The sequence below is a fragment of the Erpetoichthys calabaricus genome, chromosome 5 (genome assembly GCF_900747795.2).
Source record: "Erpetoichthys calabaricus chromosome 5, fErpCal1.3, whole genome shotgun sequence".
Taxonomy (NCBI): Eukaryota; Metazoa; Chordata; class Cladistia; order Polypteriformes; family Polypteridae; genus Erpetoichthys; species Erpetoichthys calabaricus.
Window position 1 is genome coordinate 8,325,432 of NC_041398.2, and position 19,581 is coordinate 8,345,012.

The 19,581-nt window shown below is 41.1% G+C and overlaps 4 protein-coding genes across 6 annotated transcripts in view; 2 read left to right on the forward strand and 2 right to left on the reverse strand.

The window, feature by feature from the left end:
* LOC114641514 (gastrula zinc finger protein XlCGF7.1-like) overlaps nt 1-12,254 on the forward strand; it is a 688,851-nt gene extending 676,597 nt beyond the window's left edge. For 2 of the 3 annotated variants that reach the window (XM_051927979.1, XM_051927980.1), the window contains one exon: nt 10,691-12,254. In XM_051927979.1, coding sequence (XP_051783939.1) covers nt 10,850-11,836 — 987 coding nt within the window. In that variant the 5' untranslated portion in view covers nt 10,691-10,849 and the 3' untranslated portion in view covers nt 11,837-12,254. Of the gene's footprint in view, nt 1-7,049; nt 7,368-10,690 lie in introns of those variants that run through there. The other variant, XM_051927981.1, reaches the window with a different exon arrangement.
* The window catches only part of LOC127527842 (oocyte zinc finger protein XlCOF26-like), a 192,433-nt gene extending 177,612 nt beyond the window's left edge, over nt 1-14,821 (forward strand). Inside the window, exon 2 of the mRNA XM_051927982.1 lies at nt 13,997-14,821. The gene's annotated coding sequence lies outside the window, so the exon portion shown is untranslated. The remainder of the gene's footprint in view (nt 1-13,996) is intronic.
* The window catches only part of LOC114641540 (tigger transposable element-derived protein 1-like), a 769,935-nt gene that overhangs the window by 519,063 nt on the left and 231,291 nt on the right, over nt 1-19,581 (reverse strand). The window lies entirely within an intron of this gene.
* LOC114641539 (zinc finger protein 501-like) overlaps nt 1-19,581 on the reverse strand; it is a 419,195-nt gene that overhangs the window by 336,616 nt on the left and 62,998 nt on the right. The window lies entirely within an intron of this gene.

Here is a 19,581-nt window from a genome sequence, read left to right on the forward strand (position 1 = left end):
CAATCAATGGTTACCCCTAAGCTTTTTACCTCCGAATTGACTTTTAATCCTAATGCATCCAGTTTATTTCTAATAGCCTCATTGTATCCATTATTGCCAATCACTAAGATTTCAGTTTTTTCTTTATTTAATTTGAGAAAGTTACTATTCATCCATTCTGAGATACAAGTTAGACATTGTGTTAGCGAATCAAGAGATTTGGGGTCATCAGGTGCTATTGATAAATACAGCTGTGTGTCATCAGCATAGCTGTGGTAGCTCACGTTGTGCCCTGAGATAATCTGACCTAATGGAAGCATGTAGATTGAGAAGAGCAGTGGACCCAGGATAGAGGCTTGTGGAACACCATATAGAATATCATGTGTCTTTGAGTTATAATTACCACAACTAACAAAGAATTTTCTCCCTGCCAGGTAGGATTCAAACCAATTTAAGACACTGCCAGAGAGGCCCACCCATTGACTAAGGCGATTCTTAAGAATATTATGATCAATGGTGTCAAATGCGGCACTCAGATCTAAGAGGATGAGAACAGATAAATGGCCTCTGTCTGCATTTACCCGCAAGTCATTTACTACATTAACGAGTGCAGTTTCTGTGCTGTGATTTGTTCTAAAACCTGACTGAAATTTATCAAGAATAGCATGTTTATTGAGGTGCTCATTTAACTGTATAACGACTGCCTTCTCTAGAATTTTACTTAAGAAGGGCAGGTTAGAGATGGGTCTATAATTTTCAAGAGCAGAGGGATCGAGATTATTTTTCTTAAGTAGGGGTTTAACTACCGCAGTCTTAAGACAAGGAAATGAAGTGTGCATGCGCGGGGCACGGTGAGTGCACAATATTACTGTCAGAGAAAATTAGAGGCATTTTACGGAAATACAAACCAGTATTACTGCGAGAGGAAATTAAAGGTACACAATACATTGACGCATTTTACAGCCACATACAAGCCAGTATTACTGTCAGAGGAGATTAAAGGCATATTACTGACGTGCACGCTTGTATTACCGCCAGAGAAAATTAAAGGTATATTACGGATGTACAAGCCAGCGGACGTACAAGACGGTATCCTTCAACAAGGGTGCGCCGCGCTCAATTGAGGTTGCCCTTTTGAAGCTCGCCTTTTTGTGCGCGCCCTTATTGAATAGAGCCGTACAAGACAGTATTACTGTCACAGAAAATTAATACTGTTATTAATTAATACACACAATACACGGCGGCAGCCCACGAAGAACGGTCAGCTCAGCAAGTAAACATCAACAAAAGAAAGGCTGAAAGAAAGAAAAATACGATCAACAAAAAGAATGCGGTCAAAGTCCCTTGCCATTTAATATAGACTGTTCCTACTAATGTTTATGCACTACTGTTCTAGCGCCCGTTATTGTAACGGGCTAAATGACTATTTATGTAAATATCATAACAGTATGCAAATTTAGAAATCGGTGCCAAGAAAAATAACAGAAAATGTTTAAGTTCTGCATCCTAAAATGGAAACATACAAACATATCTTAGATTAGGAACACATTAATATAAAGTAATATTGAAGAAACAGCTACATAAAGCAAATAGCTCTGATTATTCTGAGTTAATTTAATGTAAGGTGGCCGTTTAAAGAATATATATTCTTGGTAACCACGTGACAGAGTATCAGAGCAAGCCAGACATGGTCAGTAAACAGCAACTATTCTTTAATAGCTTGGTGTCCTAAATGGAAGGTAGAATATGATTTCCTTTCTGATGACATGTCTCGTTTTTCCGTGTTGTGCTTACCATTTTTTTAACAAGAAAAAGATTTTTTTTTTTGATGGGTTAACAATTTAAAAATATTCTACTGGTCTGTGTGTGTCATTTCAGTGTTTCGGTGGTACTGACACACTGTTTTACATTTTACAGTTGTTTTCCTTCACCATTTTACAGTTTTACTTTGTAATTTTTCCAGTAGCCTATTTTATTAAACTGAACATTTTCAATGTGACACCCCAACGCCTGAGGTTGTTTCTCAATGCCATCATTTCTACAAACACAGCAATAATAACAAGATGGACTGGATGGCTCCCATCATTCATGATAAAGAACACCCTGCAGATCACAAGCACCACACGTAAACTAGAGAGCCAAAGATAAATGTAGATCAGGAGACGAGCTCTTAGAGCTTCTAGTCGGACACTCACATCGTAATCAAACTTCATGGTAGGATGTGGAGTCACAATGGAGCTGCTAACATTTGATTTCAGGTTTATTGCTGGAGGATTGTCTTTCTACTCCAGTGTGTTATTTGTGTTATTGGTGATGCCAATAATAACTCGCCTTGTTTAGCTGCGTCTACTTGACTTTCATTCACTTGTTTTAAGTGGGAAGGAGTGGAGGACCTCTAGAGTTTGATGTTGGCAGACATCTTGAGCATCGTCCAACTACAGGGCAGGACAATATATGGAATTTGTAGCTTCATATTTAAGAAAAATCAATTTATAAAAGCAAATATTGTGATGTTCAGTACTTTAATTTCCCACAAGTTCTTCTGAATGTTACATTAAATTTGCCAAATCACCAATGCTCTTCCTATTCCTTCATTGCTCCTCCTCCACATTTTACATTAGTTAATCTAGGATATTTGTTACAGCCTGAGCTGATGTGTTCTCAGCCAGAAAGACCTCTTTGTAGAGGTGGACATATTCAGCGTGGTGCCCTTCTGATTTGAACCCGCTATTCCACCTGGGGTTTCCTGCCTCCCTTGGTCAGCACAATCTCCTTCACTGACTAGAAGGTTGCCCGTCTCCTTTTCCTGGCAGGCTTCTTGAAGAAAGCTGATTTTCCCCCCATCATTAGTGACACAGTGCTGCCAGGTCTCTCCCACCAAACTGATGCCATGACACCCTGTTAGGCGTAATGCCTTTGAAAACGTCCTGGTCTGCTTTCAGACCATTGTCTGTCAGCTCTGCTCAAATGTCAGGAAGATTCAGCTGGTTGGTGTGAAGGAACTGAAGTGCTGCTGCCTGTGAAAAGGTGGAGAAGTTACAGCTCTCCATAGAGATAATATGAGCACCACAGGTGGACTGTACATTCTCCGGTCCTGTTCAGCCTATATACATCGGATTTCCAATACAACTCGGAGTCCTGCCACATGCAAAAGTTTGCTGACGACACTGCTATCGTGGGCTGCATCAGGAGTGGGCAGGAGGAGGAGTATAGGGACCTAATCAATGACTTTGTTAAATGGTGCGACTCAAACCACCTACACCTGAACACCAGCAAAACCAAGGAGCTGGTGGTGAATTTTAGGAGGCCAAGACCCCTCATGGACCCCGTGATCATCAGAGGTGACTGTGTGCAGATGGTGCAGACCTATAAATACCTGGGAGTGCAGCTGGATGATAAATTGGACTGGACTGCCAGTACTGATGCTCTGTGTAAGAAAGGACAGAGCCGACTATACTTCCTTAGAAGGCTGGCGTCCTTCAACATCTGCAATAAGATGGTGGAGATGTTCTATCAGACGGTTGTGGCAAGCGCCCTCTTCTACGCGGTGGTGTGCTGGGGAGGCAGCATTAAGAAGAGGGACACCTCACGCCTGGACAAACTGGTGAGGAAGGCAGGCTCTATTGTTGGCATGGAGCTGGACAGTTTAACATCTGTGGCAGAACGAAGGGCGCTGAGCAGACTCCTATCAATTATGGAGAATCCACTGCATCCACTAAATAGTATCATCTCCAGACAGAAGAGCAGCTTTAGCGACAGACTGCTGTCACCGTCCTGCTCCACTGACAGACTGAGGAGATCGTTCCTCCCCCAAACTATGCGACTCTTCAATTTCACCCGGGGTGGGGGGGGTGGGTAAGGGTAAACGTTAACATTATACAAAATCTATCTATCTATCTATCTATCTATCTATCTATCTATCTATCTATCTATCTATCTATCTATCTATCTATCTATCTATCTATCTATCTATCTATCTATCTATCTATCTATCTATCTATCTATCTATCTATCTATCTATCTATCTATCTATCTATCTATCTATCTATCTATCTATCTATCTATCTATCTATCAGAAAGTCCTGCTCTTCAGTACCTGAAATTGTAATTATGTCAGTTATTACTCATGATTCTTAAACCTTAAATGTTAATAGACTGAAAACGTGCATCATTTCGTCTGGAGCTTCATCTACTGCATATCTTAAAATAATTACAAAGCAAAAGCAAACTCATTTGGAAGACGTTAAATCAGGGAATTAATTAGAACTAAAGAGAGAGACCCACTTTCAAAGGCTCGCTACATCTCAGGAGACGCCTGCTCTTCTGCTCAGGTTTGTAGGGCCGAGTTTATAACATCAGAGTCAAATGTGGAGCTCGTGTGCCTCGTCACCACCAGGCAAAACGCTAATTAACTCGGAAACATCGTTGTTAATTTATAAAAGGGAACCTGTTAATAACCAGTGCCGTTCACTAATAACAGCTTTCTACATGAAAGTCTCTTAATACCGGCTAAATATAATATAATTGGTCACATGATAAAATAATTATCATACAGCCGACTGTTTACTTGACCTATCACTATGTTGAGAACGCTGTGGTCTCAGCTATCTGTGTTTTCGTCAACTACAACCTAAATTTTCTTGCCACATGTCTTTCGAAGAATGGCCTCCATATGTTGTACAAAGACACGGGTCAATGAGTTTGATGAAAACTGCTACCAGTTTCTTGCAGCGCTCCTCCATGTTTACAATGCTTAATAAAGAAAGGACACATTTTCGTCATTTATTTCAAGCGGTATGTCCGACTCCGCACACAAGGCCACAAAATCCTCCCCAAACTGGCGTCTTGCATATGACGATTTTGTTGTTTCCGCTGTTGTTACCTGAAGGTGAATACCTATTGATCTTAATTTCTCATTGTTCTTGAGATGGGTTTTAGATTTGATGCGGTCATTGCAAGTATCTTTTCGTGTCCAGTCTATGGTGTGCTAACAAAACTTGTAGAAAAGTTGTTGTCCAGATTTTTAAACGTCCCTGGGATATTGTTGTGTGCCCAATCTTACAGTTAAGCTCATGTTTCTTAGTTATTCAGGCATAGTTGGAGTATCTGATACTGCTGGCTTTGACATTTCAATCTCATGGACTTAGCTAATTCATGTGCCTTTAATAAGAAAACATACAGGAAAGACGCACACAAACAGACAGAGGCGCGACTGAATTTCTACAAAGAATTGTCTTTGCTTGAAAAACAACAAACTACAAAATAGTATCTGACTGATAGAACTACAGAGTATTCAATCATTTTAATATATTGGGAAGATTTGTAACAGTCACTCCTTCAGTCTCTGAGTTCTGCACATTTCCATTTTTTAAATCTAAAATCAATTTTTATGTGTTAATTCCGTGATTCTGTCTGTGTTTTGCGCATCATAGAGATCATAGGGCCTTACCCATATAAAATCATCAACATGGCATGCAGGTATTCCAGTCATGGTGCCATCTTCATCCAGCTAGTAACAAACTGTGGTATCCACTTGTGAAACTTGTCTGTCTTTAGCGTGATCTCCTTTACTTTATTGTACCAGTGAAGTGCTGTGACTGTGAGACCACACTGACATTTGTTGAGCCTCCACTTTTAGCCTCAGTAGGTGGATGAATATCAGTTTATAGTGTGACAGTAATGCCTGTTGTCACCAGACTTGACTTTTCTACAAAAATTCTCATTACCACCAATTCCATTGAAGCAAAAGTAAGTGCCATCCATGCTGTTAATGCCAGCTGCCTTTGGTTTGTATCTAAATGTGCCGTGTCCATCCATCCATCCATTTTTCAACCCGCTGAATCCTAACTACAGGGTCACGGGGTTCTGCTGGAGCCAATCCCAGCCAACACCAAAAGCTTAAAAGCTCACACAGCATCAGGGACAGCCATGTTATATCTACACATACAGGTCACTCCATGTCACATGTCATGGAGTCATGTCGTTTTAAACTTCTTTTCCAACTCTGTAGTTAGTAAAAATATTATACTATCCCCAACATGAAAATTGGACCATGTTATGAGTGATTATAATATTAAAATTTGAATTGCAAAAAAACCATATATTTTAAAATGAGCCAATTTTTTACTAAATCTACCTTATAAGTTCATGAACATCTCCAGAAAATTAGGTTTTTGATAAAATCTGTGATGATGGGGTCCAAAAGTGTGATGATTTGATGTGGAATTACCCATTAGGAGTATCTCTGCTCCAAATCGATGATATAATCCACGATAGAAACTGCACTCTCCCTTTTAACTCTGTTAAATCTGAATATGCCTCATAGATACGATCGTTTTTCATTTTTAAATACGACATCAAGCCTTTCTATCAGAATAGTCACACCTTTATTTTTGTTCAGGTCTTTTCCTCAAATTGACATCTCAATGCTGTCCCTGTAAGCGACAGTCCAACCCCAAGTGCGTGTTTTTTATTTTTAAGCTCAGTAACCCGTGTCCATATTAAATCTTCATTCTTCCAGCTCTTGTATGCCTTTCTCTTGTCAAATGCATTCAGGATTCTATAATTAGCAGTGTCCAAACATGAAAGTGCAGTGTAGATAAAGTGTTGTCACATCAACATGGTGGGACTGAAATGTATGCAAATCCCCTTTAATGAAGGTCTGCAATGCACTTTGATCACATCTGAATTGTTGGATTTGTAATTATAAACGGTGAGGCACAGGATGATATCAAGAAAAATGTGTCTTTGAACCAAACCTCATGGAGGGCACTGTGATCCTGAAGTTTGCTCATTATTTTCACTGACTTTATGAAGGTAATTCTACCACTTTTATTTTCACAGGGCTTTCCCATTTCACTTGTCCGTACACTGAGGTGTCTAATGACCTCCAGCTCAGGGCTTTCAATGTGAAAAGTGAATCTGAGAAGAGAAGGGCAGTCAATTAAAGAGAGAGAAGAGTTTCCCACAGAGCATGGCCTCTGCCAAAGAAGATGGCATGGATGAAAGAACGGTGGACATTGAAGAAGAGGACTGTGAGTGGCTCACATCAGAGGATGTGAGTGTGAAGCTGGAGGATCACGAAGAAAGAATTTCAGTTTTTAAAGAGGAGGAGGAGTGCAACAGGGTGTCTGCTGCCATTAAAGCTGAGGATTTGAATGATTTCTCTGTTTGTCTTGAACTTCAAAAGCATGAAACTGAGGATATTTTCAAGCAAGATGCCTGTGAAGAATCTCCATCCAGTTTACAGCCCTGGTCCAATAATACAGGACGACTGGCTACGCAGGAGAATTCTGCAGAGCTGAAATCAGAGTTATCAGAGTCTGAAGAGAAAATCACTGAGGGAAATGGGAGAGAAGGAGAAGAGTCACCTGGGAGTGTTGGAATGGGTGAGTATTGTGATTTAAATATTAAAAAAAGAGAACATTTATAAATTCTAACGGTGAGTGCGTTAATGTTTTTAGAAGATTGAAATGAGAGTGGAGAATATAGTTAATTGAACTTGGATAAAGACCACCTGCTCAGGTGCATGATAACAAACAATAGGTTACCTCATGAATGATAAATTAGACAAACTTGGGTGAATAAGGAAAAATCTAAAGTGTTGAGTGCATCACTTGAACATCATGAAGCTTTGACTGAAGCTGTGACGTATGTTAGGCCAACAGCACATTACGTTCAATGAGAATATCGAAAGTCATATTTTGTTAAAGATGTGTATATTTCTTAAATTGTGTGGCATCTAAGGCAAAAATGTCTACAAAAATAAATAAGTAAGTAAGAATAATATACTCACCCCTGTGCACTAAATAAGAGTGAATTTGCTCAAGCCAGTGCACACCTAATATGTGCCTCATCTTTCTAATGGTAATCTCGTGCACTTTGACATTAACAGTGACAAGAGCTACCTGTACGAGCCATGATGACATTCAGGGGGTCTCAGGGTCTTCTTTCAGCATCTTGTGTTCTGCTCTCAGCCTGAACTTACTGTTGCAGCATGGCCTGGACAAGTTGGCAGTGGTGTGAAGTCTTCACTTGGAGATGATCTTGGGCCCTTCCGTCTCCCACAGTCACATCGGGTCAATTTAGAGTCACCACTCCACTTCACCTGCATGTTTTTGGGGATGAGGGGAAGAACCAGAATAACCAGAAACACCATTCAGAGCCTACTCCGACAAGAAGAAAACGAGACAGTCTTGGTGAACGCTTCAAGTTCTTATCTAAGAATATAAGCATCTCTGCTTGTTCTGAGGACAGTCTGGTCCTCCTGTCATCCAAAACTTGTGCTGCCGTACTGAACAGACCCTCGTTGTCCCCACTTGTATAAGGAGGGCACAGGGAGGACGACGACTTTTATTGGTCCTCCAGAAAGCCAGTGGACCAGCATCTCTTGTGGTATGAGGTTCACAGAGATAAAGATTCACCTCTGATGCTGCTGACTCAAATATCATTTTTATCTTTATTGACAATTTCTTCATGCAGTCTGCAGTTCTGTTGGCAGGGAGTTTCTTTGAATCTCTCTGCTGTCATCTGTCACTCCGAGTGCGTCTGTGTGGTCGAGACACCGGAACTAAGCAGTTTATGTGTTTGAGATTTGCAATCATCTGTGAAGTACATGTCCTTGCAACATTGTTTTAATTTGGAGAAAAAAATCATTATGATGATAATATCTGTTACAGAATTCATAACTGTATAGTGACTATTCACACTCAATGCTTATTATGTGTAATTAGTATTATTTTATTTAGGTCCAACAACTATGCTCATACCATTCTACCCAACAAGCCAATAAGAGGGCTGATTACAATTTCTAACTAATCGACATCCACTTGATAACGATTTATATTAATGTACCAGCTTTGTAAAACTCTGCATCCCTTTCCTCCCATCTACCTACACAGTGAAAGGCTAATAAATGGAATTCAGTCAAAAAAGCTAATGCCTGGTTTAATTAATTATACGAATACAGTAATCCCTCATTATATCGCGCTTCGACTTTTGCGGCTTCACTCTATCGCGGATTTTATATGTAAGCATATTTAAATATATATGGCGGATTTTTTGCTGGTTCGCGGATTTCTGTGGACAATGGGTCTTTTAATTTCTGTTACATGCTTCCTCAGTTTGTTTGCCCAGTTGATTTCATACAAGGGACGTTATTGGCAGATGGCTGAGAAGCTACCCAACCAGAGTGCGTATTACGTGTTAAATAAAAATCCTCAAATATATTGTGAGCACAGGGGCTGTTCGCACCCCTAGAGGATATGGCCGCTCCTCAAAAAACGCTGAAAGATTATCTTCACATTACTCCCTTCCTTGCTGGGCTTACATGTGGCTGCTTTGTCAAGCGATATGCTTCCCACACGGTGCTTCACATACCTAAAAGATCAAACAGCATGTATGGATTTTTGATTGTTTGCTTTTCTCTCTCTTGCTCTGACATTCTCTGCTCCTGACACGCACTCCTTTGAAGAGGAAGATATGTTTGTATTCTTTTAATTGTGAGACGGAACTGTCATCTCTGTCTTGTCATGGAGCACAGTTTAAACTTTTGAAAAAGAGACAAATGTTTGTTTGCAGTGTTTGAATAACGTTCCTGTCTCTCTACAACCTCCTGTGTTTCTGTGCAAATCTGTGACCCAAGCATGACAATATAAAAATAACCATATAAACATATGGTTTCTACTTCGCGGATTTTCACCTTTCGCGGGGGGATCTGGAATACAACCCCCGCGATCGAGGAGGGATTACTGTAAATCAGTCAACAAACACTCACTGACAGAAGGAATCGTGGATCTAAATGATCTAGAAGGTGACATCTTCCAGAACTGAAAGTAGCTGGGTGTCCAGGGTTACGAATTCCACTGTTTTTGCTGTCACAGTAAGTCTTTGGCGTTCTTGCTGTCAGTATTAAAAGGTTGAGTTTCCTAAGTGCTGCCATTATTGGAGGCCGAGTGAGAGTAGGCGGCTGAGCTAGACTAAGCTTGCTAGTCGCCTCAGTCTTTGAACAGCTCGTTCTTCACACCAGTCCCTTTTGCGTTGACTTCTCAGATGCTGAATAAGGTTTGTATTGTTGAAAGTGTTAGCAGAGAATCCTCCATTACTGACTTCATTTTCCACATATATTACAAACCGCAAATTTGTTATCTCTTCTAGGATGGCAATAAAACTGTTAGACTGGTGATGACAGGTTTCTGTATTTTGGTAATGTTGGAACTTTATCTTGCATGCTTTTTATCATTTATCATTAAGATCCACTAATTTGCTGATCACCGGTCAAGTCATTTGGAGTTTATGATTGAGATTTATGATCGATTGATCAGATCAGGCCTGTCTTTCACATATGAGAGAAAGGTGCAGAAATTGAGCAGACAGCAGCAGAACATGTAAAGACCAGCCATGGAGTGGCCGGACCATAAATGGCACCTCAGTGTGAGGAAGGAACTTCAACCAGTGTGCCAGCACTTTACTTGTACTGTTTCATTTATATTAAAAGATGGGTAGTGGTTAGGAATTTGGAAATCAAACCCTGAAGTTGCAGGTTCAAATTCAGCTATTGACACCATGTGACCAAGAGCAAGTCATGTGACCTGCCTGTTCTCCATTTGGAAAAACGAGAAAAATGTAACCAATTGTGTCTCAAATATTGCAAGTCGACTTGGATTAAGATGTCAGGGAAAAAACAATACTGTTAATGTTTGTGTTCTTTCAGATTTACAGAAGAATGGCAGCTTCTCTCCACCTTCATTTGACCAGCCCTGTCTTCAATACAATGAGAAAGGTATGAAGAAATCAGCAAGAGGACCAGAGAACCTGACAGCAGCCTTTTTGAAGTGCAGTTCTCTCCCTGCTACTGGAGTAACACAGACAGATGCCATCAAAACTGATCGACAGGAAGTGGAGAAAGAAATCCAAATTCATACTGAAAAAAAAAACGTATTGTTGCCCTGAATGTGGTAAGTTGATCTCAACGAGAAGCCATCTTCAGAGGCACAGAAGAATCCACACAGGAGAGAAACCTCATTGTTGTCCAGATTGTGGTAAGTCATTCTCCCGTAAAAGCCATCTTCAGAGACACAGAAGAATCCACACAGGAGAAAAACCTCATTGTTGCCCTGAATGTGGTAAGTCGATCTCAACAAGAAGCCATCTTCAGAGGCACAGAAAAATCCACACAGGAGAAAAAACTCATTGCTGTCCAGAATGTGGAAAGTCATTCTCAAGGAGAAGCCATCTTCAGAACCACAGAAGAATTCACACAGGAGAAAAATCTCATTGCTGTTCAGAATGTGGTAAGTCTTTCCAAAGCAGAAGCGATCTTCAGAACCACAGAAGAAGCCACAGACGAGAAAAACCTCATTGTTGTCCAGAATGTAGTAAGTCGTTCTCATGTAAAGGTAATCTTAAGAGGCACAGAAGAATCCACACAGGAGAAAAACCTTACTGTTGTCCAGAATGTGGCAATTCGTTCTCATGTATAAGCGTTCTTAAGAGGCACAGAAGAATTCACAAAGGAGAAAAACCTTACTGTTGTCCAGAATGTGGTAAGTTGTTCTCATTGAGATGCAATCTTCAGAAACACATGAGAATTCACTTTGGAGAAAAACCCTATTGCTGTCCAGAATGTGGCAAACGATTCTCATGTCAAACCGTGCTTCAATGCCACAGAAGGACCCACACTAACGCAGTCCACCAGAAGCCATTCACCTGTTCTGAATGTGGTAAAGGGTACTCTTCCAGAAGAAGTTTTAGGAGACACACACAAAGTCATACTGGAGTAAATCCTGTCCCAGAAATGACAAATGATCTTTCCATTGGCTCCTCAACCAAAAAAATTAAAGAAAAATCTTCTGAGTGAGTAAAGGAATTCAGTTTAAAGTAGTTAATAAGTATATAAGAATAGTGGAGGAAACACTGAAATTGGCAAACAGATTGTAGATGTAAGGTAACCTCAGAGCCACATATGAATTCTATGGAAGAATAATTTTAGGGTAACATAGCATTCATCTTAAAGAAATAGTATAAAGAGTAAATAAAAGTTGGAAACCAAATAAAGGTCAAGTAAACAACAAAATGTACACTGAAATATAAGATTTGGTTTTGGAAAAATACTGAGATGGTCAGGTAAATAAAGAATGTACTAGAAGAAAGGTTGATGTAATATACAAAATGTACTGATGGATGACTAAGACATCAGCAGATGTACTATAAGCAACAAAAATGGAGAGTTTTTATCTGTACAGAAATTTCAAGGGTAGTTGTGCAACTCAAAGGTTTAAGAATAACCAGAATATAATATAACAGACTGCGGTGGGTTGGCACCCTGCCCAGGATTGGTTCCCTGCCTTGTGCCCTGTGTTGGCTGGGATTGGCTCCAGCAGACCCCCGTGACCCTGTGTTCGGATTCAGCGGGTTGAAAAATGGATGAATGGATAATATAACAGACTTTTATTTTATATAAATCATTTGGGTGTAAACCAAAGAACCAACCAGAGTAAAGTGTATGCATTGATTGACACTGTATGTAATTTCAACAGTTTATAAACTGAACCTCTATTCTTTGTTATTCTGACCAGTGTGTAACAGACTACTTTTGGTGAATGCTCCCTCCAAGGCATTTTGCTGAGGAGTAATTAAAAGATACAATGAACAGCTTTTCTCCTGCCTGATTACTGAATTGTCTTGTTAGAGGATGTTTCTTTCTTTAATAAGATGTTAAATTTTGACCACAATTCACACTGGAATGAACACACTGGAATACAACACATATTTCACAAACAGCAAGAATCTTCTTCAACAACTTCAAGGTGCAAGAAAAAACCTCATCGTTGTTCTAAATGTGGTTAACACTTTTCAGACAGCGGGGGCTTTCATAGTCATAAATGACTAGCTTACTTGTGGTAAGCCTCTTAGCTGTTCTGAATGTTGAAGTGGTCCTCCTGTATCAGCCGTCATCAACAACACGTAAGATTTCATGAAGGACTCAGAAACTGTACTGCCAGGACATCAGCCATACAGGGACTGATCATCTCTGCACCAGTGCTGTGACATAAGATGGTGAACAATACAAACACCAGAAAACAGAATGAGGTAGCAACAGTACTGTGTGGTGATTATAACTTCAACCACAGAACACAACTGAAAAAGTTCAAGATAATCATAAAAAATGGAGAAGTCAAATCAAATCCACAGTGCAGTGCCAAATGCCATGAGCTACCACTGACAACAAGGGGAATATTTTTGTTTTGAGCTTTGGAGATGAGGCCTTATCTGAGTAACAATGAACTTGTAACGTCTCTGGGATGTCATCTGATGACTGACCCCTGGGCTGAGTGCAGACAGCCGTTCTTAACCCTGATAATGAAGAAGTCATTTAGTGACGTCAGCTGACAGCCAATGCTGTCCAATCAGATACTGGGGAGGGACAGTCGAGGAGGACAGGAGACTAAAAAGAGAGCCGTCACATGACAGACCAATGTAGAGGGGCTTTATAAGACTTTTTACACTAATTGAGGTTATCATTTATACAGTAAATGATTAAAGAGTCTTTGCAACCCAAACACATTCATCAGCTGTGTGTCAAGGGTGAGTCCAAAAGTGGGAATTTAAGACGATCGAAATACAAATAAAATTAAACATTCAGGGTTCAAAAAGAAATGTTTAAGACCTGAAGAGGGAGTCACAACAGCATGCTAGGGTTAGCACGGGGGACCACAGTTGTGAAGAATATTAATTAATGTATACAAGGAATATTATTTAAAGTAATGATAATAATTTTATGAGAAATGGGACACAATAATGAATGCAAAACACAATGAAAATGAAATGAACTGATTTTATTTTATGACATATAAGAGAAAAAGCGAAGACAAAGCAGAAACACACAGAGATCTCTGCTACCCCAGCTGTTAATTTGACTAATTAACCTAAAAATATAACGGATGTCACTTTGCTCCATGTCAGTATATCCTGGTGTGGTGTGTGAAGGACGCTCTATACTCTGAATGTGTTGGTTCAGGTTTCAGTTTGAGTTCAGCACCTTCTTCATATCGATACCCAAGACAACGTTTCTTCACGTCAAGACTACAAGCTGGAGGCCACATGAGCTCAATAAACTCCAACAGCAGGATGGACAATTAGAAAGCTCTGCTCTGAGAGAGTGTCAGCTACACAAAGCTTCAGCTTCATTTACTTGACAGAAAACTCCAAAAAGCAGAAGTGACCCCTTCTGTACCCCCACCACTGAAGGTCACATTTAACCCCCTCACTACTCGGCGTTGGTTCACTCTACTTGGACATTCTGTATTTTGTAAGTTTGTTTCATTTTTTGGCCACACACTTTTTACATTTTATTTCATTGATGTTCTCAAATGTGTGAGTATAGCTTGACTCTTACAAGGACTTCTCTAAAAAGGGTACATTGGCCATGAATTGCAAGAAGGCAGAAAAATATAAAAAGTGTAAACCACAAAATGAAGAGGTGACATCGATGAAATACACTCAGTGGCAGAGGTGACGAGGACAAAATCAGAAAGGACAGCACAGAAAAGGCAGGTAACAACTGAAAACAAAAGAAGAAAGCTGATTGGTGGAAAGAACTGTCAGTCACTCCTGAGTGGACCGTTGAGGACAGCCGTGGCATGCAGACTTCACAGTTCATGTGTTTTTGATTTCAAATCTGTGACCATGCACTGAATAAGTCTGTTATTTATCAGTTAGCATGTTCTGAAACTGTAATGTCATCACAAAGATCACACAAACATGTAATGTGACATTTGTGATCAATCATTGTTGTTGATTTTGATGGCACCATTCATCAGCCCTGTATAGAGTGCCAGTTCCAGATCGGCACCCCGTAGCACATTTGGAGTTTAAGACTGGAGCACAAAGTGGATGGCACTCTGAGAACAACAACAACAACAACATTTATTTCTATAGCACATTTTCATACAAATAATGTAGCTCAAAGTGACTTACATGATGAAGAAAAGAAAAATAAAAGACAAAGTAAGAATTAAAATAAGACAACATTAATTAACATAGAGTAAGAGTAAGGTCCAATGGTCAGGGAGGACAGAAAAAAACAAACAAAAAAAAAAAAAACTCCAGACGGCTGGAGAAAAAAATAAAATCTGTAGGGGTTCCAGGCCACGAGACCACCCAGTCGCCTCTGGGCATTCTACCTAACATCAATGAAATAGTCCTCTTTGTATTTAGGGTTCTCACAGAAGGACTTGATGATGACGGTCATGCAGACTTCTGGCTTTTAATCCATCAATGTTGGAGCATCATGATGCTTTGAGTAGATGGTGGTGGCGCAGGCCGCTACCACAAAGAAACCGGAAAAAGAAACAGAAGAGAGAGTAGGGGTTAGTACAGATTTTACAGCCACCATGAATCGTTATTATAGTGAATTGAACATACAGAGTATCAGGATTAAATTAAACTGAAGTTATGAGAAGGCCATGTTAAAGTAATGTGTTTTCAGCAGTTTTTTAAAGTGCTCCACTGTATCAGCCTGGTGAATTCCTATTGCAGGCTATTCCAGATAGCGCTACCACTGCGCCACCGTGCCGCCCATTATGAAGATTTACTATTTATTAATTTAATGTGGCTTAAAATGATTTATTCTTATTCTTAGAAAACACAAATGGACTTTGCAGTTATTGGTACTTGTACAGCTTTTTCTTTCTTTCTTTCTTTTAATTTTTTTCATTTTTAAAACCCTGAACATGAGAACGTCTAATGCAATTTTTAGGCTGTAAATGTAGCGGCCAAGATTGATTCCTGGGTTATTAGAGGATGATCGTGATCGCCATTTACAATTCTGACAAATGGTGATGAATGAAGAAAGACAAGGCAGTGGCATCACCTATAAAATTACGAGTACCAACGAAGCTCAATTTAAAGTTTCAGGAGCTGTAAATCGGCACAACTGTGTCTGCTATTGCACAGAAAATCCTCACGTAACGATGGAAGAACAGCTGAATCAGCCGGGGGTCACAGTTTGGGGGGTCTTTCATGTAAAGGGTGTGAGTGCCGTATAGGAGGAATAGCCTGGCCAGGATGGCGCTGAATCGATAACCTGCTGAAAAGAAGAGAATAATGGATGGAATGGAGGAGGTGGAGTATCAAGATCAGTTCATTCACAATCAAAGTAACAACACATTCCACCTGATTAATTTAATATTTAATCATTTAAATCCCTAAATCATTACCATAACAACAAATGAAATTGTCAGTCAAACGTTTAGTTTTGTTTTGTTATACACAAGAAACAAGACACACGTTTACTTTTGATACATCATTACTTGGGTGGTCTGTGCCCCCTGACGGGCTATGGTTGCACAGATCCCATATCCCCAGACCCCCCCCCCCCCTCCAATAGTTCCCCTCTCTCACCATTGGTCCATATTTTGTTAAATGAAAAAAAAAAAAAAAAACTCTTACAATATTTCACAAAGTGAGGACCCCCAGACACAAAACCTGTGATCTCCTTATTGAGAGACCCCAACACTTCCATTGTGCTCTAAAAAAACAAGGAGACTGAAATAAATGAAAAGAAGACAATGAGCAGCAGACATTGGTGACTGATGAAGACGATGATTAGAATGAAAACCTGCAGCCACAGTAGCCCCCCAGGACCAGAGTTGGACACCCCTGATGTACACACATGTAAAGTGACCAACAGGGCACCTCACCAAAGAGCTGATGACTTCTTATAAGTCACCCCCTGTAAAAAGAACCCCAATGTCGGCCACTGTGTCCCTGCAGCTCTTCTCTTCATGTAGGACTGAAGCCTCTGGAGAGTCAGACTCTGTGAACAGTTGTGCTTGGACACAAAGCCACAGAGAGATAGAAATATGAAGACCCCCCCCAGGCACAGGATGACTAAAGCCTTTAAAGAAACTCGGCACATTGTGTTCTGCTCATTCTTGCTGGGCTCTGCAGCTGAGCTCCTCATGGCCGACTTCTCTGACTAAGAGGACCTGAAGACTGTCTGTGGTGAAGAAGAATTAGCTGAGACATAAAGTGAGAGCTGGTGAGTCTACCAAAAGTCTTTAAACACCAGTGAGCCCAGTGTGCTGACAAGATGTGCCAGTGGGTATGGTGGGCACTGAGTGGTGCTTTAGTGGGCTTCAGCAGGTCACTGCTCGTCAGTTTGTGTCACATTTGAACTGTCCTGTTGTAGTAATTACTGCCCAGTGAATGGACTGATGTCACCAAACGCCATCTTCACTGTCTCCATTCTGCTCTTTTCATGTGCAGGTCCTGAAGCTCCAGATGTCCTCCTGCAGTCGTCTGAACCTCTGAGCGCTGAGGAGTTTTTACAGGTGAGTTTGTGTTCTTATTAATGTGGTGGTCCTGATGAGTATCTGTGACACTTCATGTCCTCTCCTTGTGTGACTCTGTGTGTGTCATTGTGTCACACAAGGGCTGGCCAACTTTCATTCATCTCACTTGATGTTATTTTCTCCTTTCTCTGTCCTCTTGTCTTTTTCCACTCTTTATTTTCTCTATTTCTTCGACTCTCTTATCTCTCTCTGTTTCTGTTTCATGTTTCTGTGTTCCTAAGGCATCACAATTTGAGAATGAAAGATGAGAATGTGAGATCTGCAGTGTTGTGCAGAGGGAATTAGGACAATTCTAACTTGAAGTCTGTCACAGTGACGGGCTGATTGTGGTGTGGCGATGGCCGCTCTGAGTCGTTGGCTGCTGCCTCTCACCTGACTGAGCTGTGCAGTCTTTACAAACAGATTTGGGCTGAGGGCTCCAGTCACATATGGAAGAATGAATTAGCATGTGGCGTGGAGATATCTGACCTGATGAGGCTCAAGTGGATTTGACTATCAGGGTAGCATCTTAATATGGCAGCAGACAGAAATTCAGCTTCCTCTATTCCTATGTGAGGAAAGACCTCATCACTTATCATGACATTACACCGTAACGGGCTAAGGACCCTGCCTGGCCGAGGTCCATTTTATACCTCATTCCTTTGTCAATAATTCAACCCCACAATGAATAGCGTAGACCCCCAGATGAGAGGCTCAGAATGAAATGATTAGATAGATAGATAGATAGATAGATAGATAGATAGATAGATAGATAGATAGATAGATAGATAGATAGATAGATAGATAGATAGATACTTTATTAATCCCCAAGAGAAAATTCACATACTCCAGCAGCAGCAGCATACTGACAAAAACAATATTAAATTAAAGAGTGATAACAATGCAGTGCAAGTTAAAAAATGCAAGGTGGAGAGTGCGAGGCAGGTATAACAGTCTATAATCGTGTATAATGTTAACGTTTACCCCAAACCCCCTCCCCCGGGTAGAATTGAAGAGTCGCATAGTTTGGGGGAGGAACGATCTCCTCAGTCTGTCAGTGGAGCAGGACGTTGACAGCAGTCTGTCGCTGAAGCTGCTCCTCTACCTGGAGATGATCCTGTTCAGTGGATGCAGTGGATTCTCCATGATTGACAGGAGTCTGCTCAGCGCCCGTCGCTCCGCCACAGATGTCAGACTGTCCAGCTCCGTGCCTACAATAGAGCCTGCCATCCTCACCAGTTTATCCAGGCGTGAGGCGTCCTTCTTCTTTATGCTGCCTCCCCAGCACACCACCGTGTAGAAAAGGGCGCTAACCACAACTGTCTGGTAGAACATCTGCAGCATCTTATTGCAGATGTTGAAGGACGCCAACCTTCTAAGGAAGTATAGTTGGCTCTGTCCTCTCTTACACAGACCATCAGTATTGGCAGTCCAATCCAGTTTATCATCCAGCTGCACTCCCAGGTATTTATAGGTCTGTACCATCTGCACACACTCACCTCTGATGATCACAGTGTCCGTGAGGGGCTTGGGCCTTCTAAAATCCACCACCAGCTCTTTGGTTTTGCTGCTGTTCAGGTGTAGGTGGTTTGAGTCACACCATTTAACAAAGTCCTTGATTAGGTTCCTATACGCCTCCTGCCCACTCCTGATGCAGCCCACGATAGCAGTGTCGTCAGAGAGCTTTTGCACATGGCAGGACTCCGAGTTGTATTGGAAGTCCGATGTATATAGGCTGAACAGGACCGGAGAAAGTACAGTCCCCTGCGGCGCTCCTGTGTTGCTGACCACAATGTCAGACCTGCAGTTCCCGAGACGCACATACTGAGGTCTGTCTGTAAGATAGTCCACGATCCATGCCACCAGGTATGAATCTACTCCCACATCTGTCAGCTTGTCCCTAAGGAGCAGAGGTTGGATGGTGTTGAAGGCGCTAGAGAAGTCCAGAAACATAATTCTTACAGCACCACTGCCTCTGTCCAAGTGGGAGAGGGATCTGTGTAGCATATACATGATGGCATCCTCCTCTCCCACCTTCTCCTGGTATGCGAACTGCAGAGGGTCGAGGGCATGGCGGACCTGTGGCTTCAGGTGGTGAAGCAGCAGCAGCTCCATGGTCTTCATCACATGTGACATCAAGGCGACAGGCCTGAAGTCATTCGACTCACTAGGATGTGATACCTTTGGGACTGGGGCAATGCAAGAAGTTTTCCAAAGCCTTGGGACTCCCCCCTGTTCCAGGCTCAGATGAAGATGCGCTGTAGAGGAC